We start from the raw sequence: 4,578 nt of genomic DNA on the forward strand, positions 1-4,578 counted from the left end.
CCTGTGACTGCGGTTCCGCGATAGCGGTGATGGGATGAAAGGGTTCCTACACGAGGTTGGGACTTCGATTTGGTTATACACTCTTTCGCCTATTTTCCGCTCCGATAAATGGAGATCATCTTTTTTTTCACTTTTTCCGTATAATACGGTATCGAATTCGAACGGCGCATCTTCCGCGTCTCGATGTGAGGACAGGGTGTGAAACAACGGCCGGGATCGCGTTACCGCTTTGTCATGGGTAAACCGACACCCGCGGCGCAATTTTATACCCCCCGTGGTGTAATCAATTTTCGTCACACAACACCGTATCGCTTTCCTTGCTACGGCAATCTTCCTCCGCGAGACGTTCCCCGCCGCTGATCCTCTGGTGTTATTGCTATTTTCAGATGGTGACTCGCGGGGCGAGTTCGCCTGCGGCAGCGGCCAGGAAGACGAGGAGGGCACACCGGACACGGGGATGGAGGACATGGACGAGGACCCTGACGAAGAGGACGAGGACGAGGACGTGGAAATGAGGGTGACGGATCAGGAATCCTCGAACGCTGGCCGGGAGAGTAATACCACCACAACGAGCAACGTTCCATCGTCGAACTGCAAGAAGAGGCAGTCCTCCTCATCCTCGTCATCGTCCAGCAGCGTGCAAGCGCAGGGTTGCCAAGGTCAAAACCAAACCAGCCAGAATGGAACCAGCGGGAGCGGTGGCACAGGAGGCAAACCTAGAAGAGCCAGGACTGCGTTCACGTACGAACAGCTCGTCGCTCTGGAGAACAAGTTCAAGACCACTAGATACCTGTCTGTCTGCGAACGTCTGAACCTGGCTCTGTCCCTTTCGTTAACGGAGACCCAGGTGAAAATTTGGTTCCAAAATCGGCGAACCAAATGGAAGAAACAGAACCCAGGACTGGACGTGAATAGTCCCACGGTGCCCACCACACCGCCACATCCTCCGCCTTACGCGCCTGCCTTCCTGTTCGCCACGCATCCTCATCAACACCCGCTGCCACACTCGCACACACATCCCCATCCTCACGCCCACGTCCATCATCCGCCACCCGTGCCACCGCCGCCACCTGGCTATTATCACCCAGCCGCGCCACCTTATCCTCCGACAGGGCCGACGTTCTTCGGTCATCACCTATCCGCCACCACCGCCACGGCGTCCGGTCCTCCACCCACCTCCACGCCATCCTCCACGGGCTTGGCATTGTCGACGCATCCACATCCGCACACGCATCCGCACGCGTAGCGAACTCGACAATCCATCGCGCGGACGTCGTCTTCGCCTTCGTAGTCGTCGAGGTGTGTGCTGGTTGGTTCGACGTTGAGGTCTTGAGAAGTGCAGATTATCGATGAGGAGAAGAGAGAGAATGTGATTGGTATGAAAGAGAGAATATTGTTATATATATATATACGTTTTGAGTATCGATGGCGTTGCGGCGCATTGTGTAGATGGATATTTGGATAAAATAAAGAAGGACGGGGGTGAAGAGACTGCGTTTGGTAGGTGAACGTAAGAAGGTGGGGCATGTAAGATGGTGTATGATAGAGGTTTGCGAGTCGCTTTAATTACGTCGACCAAGTGTCTCCTGCGGATTTTGATTCTAGCTTCGTTATTTGTAGATACGTCTTACGTTATGTCCTGAGTGTCGAATTCGTCGAGATCTGCACGAGACACTGTTATATAAATGTATATACCGTGGCAAGAGAGACCACCAATTCTGTTCTTCACCTCCGGGCAGCACCATCGAGGACTCGAACTAAAGGAAATACGCTCTCTGGCTCGTGAAAGTAAAAGTCCGTAGGTTCGAACTCGGATATTTCGTCCGTAGTTTCCACTTCGTGTCCGTTGATCGTCGCACGTGGGACGTTTTCGATAGGGTAATCGGTTTACGCGGGGTGAAGTGCGGAAAACGAGCATATCTCTTGGAGGATATTGTCGGGTCGTTTAAAATTCGTCAGCATGTGAGAGAGAGGGGAATCCGTCGGCCAAGCGGTAAAATAAATACGCGGTGATACGCGGCCGAAGAATAACAGGCGCTCGATTACAGCTCCGCGCGTAAACCGCCCCCCTTCCCACCCCTTTTGGCTCGGGTATAATTAAAAAATTAAACGAACGGAGCAGCGAGCGTCGGCTTATTTCGCATTTCGACGCCGATATTCGCGATGACGTTTGTATACGGGCAACGATGACTGTGAAACGTGAGTGTAACCAGAGGAACGAAGACAGAGCGAAAAAACAAATGAAAAACGGGGAAACGTGAAATTAAAGAGCTGGAATCAAAGCTGTACTTCTCGTCGAGCGGAAACACGCGAGCCTCGTCGTTTTTTTTTTTTCGCCACCTTCGTTGTAACATATGTCCGTTGGTCGCAGCAAATGAGAGGCCCGCCTCCCCTTTCCGTTTTAAAAACGAAGTAAACTTCATCAAGGGGTTGCGAAAAAACGAAGAAGAAGGTGGAAAGAAAGGAGAAAACGCCGGTAGCTGTAAGGTGTGCGTGAGAGTAAACGGAAGAGAAACGGTTGGCCGGGTGTGTCTGTTGCACGTCGCGAATGGATGAGCGCGAAAGGATTTAGCGAGCAAATTTTTTGTGCTGAACTGCAAAAAACTGAACCACGTCGGAACGCAGTGGAACGTTCCTGTGTAAAATAAAATACCGTACGTTACACTCGTAAGCCTTTGCCAGTAAATACACGCAGATTATCCCATACAGCATACGCGCAGCACCAACGAAAGATCGATCACGTCTGTACTCGATACAGGTGCAACTGCAAATCGAGCATACTTTGTCTATTATGCGTTCCCATTTTCAATGATCCTGTAGAACCATTGTTATCACGAATCCTCTTCTAAGTTTGACTATTATACGCCCTCGATTTCAGTTATTCTATGGAACCATCGTTGTCCGTTTACGTGTACTTTACGTATTGCGTGTTCCAATTTTCTATTACTCTACGCGACTCGTCATTGCAAAATCCTCGAACTCTATATTTCTCTTATTTTCGCTCGACTATGTCCTTCCATCCTCCAACCTCTTGAATAATTTTCCTTCGTGAGAAACTACGTATCCCGAAGGTTTTCGTACTTTCGTATAAAACAACTAACATCTCTCGAACCATTCTAAAGTAATTTTTAATCAATTTCGTGGGACTGAAATCCTAATCGTCCCTCGGGTCGGACAGATTCCGTCCGTTTTTTCTCGATCAACCTTCGTTACGAGGATAATCGTTTAAACGGTGTTACGCGTACAGCCAACGTTTTCGTAAGAAATGGAAAGACGACGAACAAGAGGAGAACGCTAAGTGAGTCGAGTCATTAGAACCGGATGGAAGAAGAATATTCAACGCTTTGAGCGGTTACTCGTTCAAACTCATCCACCCTTCCACGCACGGCTCGTGATATACAGCGGCGGTTTGTTGTCGCCCATCCTCAAGGCAGCCACGTTCAATTGACGGAAAATCGCTCGCGCCTTGCTTTGATGCCGAAATTAGAAGACACGAGGCGGAGCTCTGATTTGGTCCGCGGTAAAGATGCGAATATAGACTGCCTGTGGGACAATGGCGGACCATTGACACACAGAAATCAGTATCTTTATGAATCAGCACAGTGATTCGCTTGTATCGTTTTCTTCTTTTACACTACTTTTTATAACGCGTTTGCTTACACATTCGAGGTCAGTCTGGTTAATTTGAAATCGACGAAGTACCACATGGATCTTGAAACTAAAATTTTATAACTATTCGATATACAAGAAGTTATCAAAAATCATCACACGAAAAAGGGATAATAGAGGAAAATTGTGGGAAAATAAATTTAGGTAAAAGATGAATATGAATATAATCTATCGTTAAAACTTTGAAACATAACTAACTTTAAAGATCGTTTTGTAACGAGACACCGGTTTTAAATGGTTTAAATGAAACGTCAGAATTACGGACAACGGAAAGTTTCATTGACACAAAGCCAAACGCACAGTGTCACGTTCGAAGAACGATCCGCGTCTAGCAATTGAAAAATAGCTGTTCGTCGATGAACAGCTAATATATCATTGGAAGCGTTATATCTCTAACGCCTATTAGTCATCCAAGTTAATGAAAATGATATTTTGAATGGTCGGTGTATGCTGGCCCAATGGAATTTTTCCACCGAACCATCGTCGACAGCGTGAAATATTTTTATCCATCGTTCGTGGCAGCGGCAACATACGGGTGCAAATCAATCCAGAACACTACACGTCGGCGGCAGAAGTCATTGTAATCCCAAATACGAATCAATCGGCGTTCGTATTACAGGAATCAGTGAAAAATCGGGGGTAGCGAAAATTAGCCTTATCAGACTCACGGTCCGTTCAACCGGAGACAATGAAAAAGGCCGCATTCCCCACGCCTCGGTCCTTCGTTTCAGGCCTTCGTTGCTTTATCTCGACCCTTCGAAACGACGGTGTTATCAAGCCAGCAGCCGGGAGGAAGTTAGATCGACGCGAACCGTAATGCGAAAGGAGAGACGAAAAGAAAGTGGCCGTGGGTTAAGGGAAGATGATCCGAGAGGGTAGGTGAAGGCCGATGGAAGAGAACAGAAGAGG

The 4,578-nt window shown here is 48.1% G+C and overlaps 1 protein-coding gene across 1 annotated transcript in view; it reads left to right on the top strand.

Annotated features, from left to right (window-relative positions):
- The window catches only part of LOC100744713 (homeobox protein Nkx-3.2-like), an 11,343-nt gene extending 6,797 nt beyond the window's left edge, over positions 1 to 4,546 (top strand). Inside the window, exon 3 of the mRNA XM_024372059.2 lies at positions 387 to 4,546. Coding sequence (XP_024227827.1) covers positions 387 to 1,246 — 860 coding nt within the window. The 3' untranslated portion in view covers positions 1,247 to 4,546. The remainder of the gene's footprint in view (positions 1 to 386) is intronic.
- The last annotated feature ends 32 nt before the right edge of the window (positions 4,547 to 4,578 follow it).

Source organism: Bombus impatiens, unplaced genomic scaffold (assembly GCF_000188095.3).
Source record: "Bombus impatiens unplaced genomic scaffold, BIMP_2.2 scf_2850, whole genome shotgun sequence".
In the NCBI taxonomy this organism is placed as follows: domain Eukaryota; kingdom Metazoa; phylum Arthropoda; class Insecta; order Hymenoptera; family Apidae; genus Bombus; species Bombus impatiens.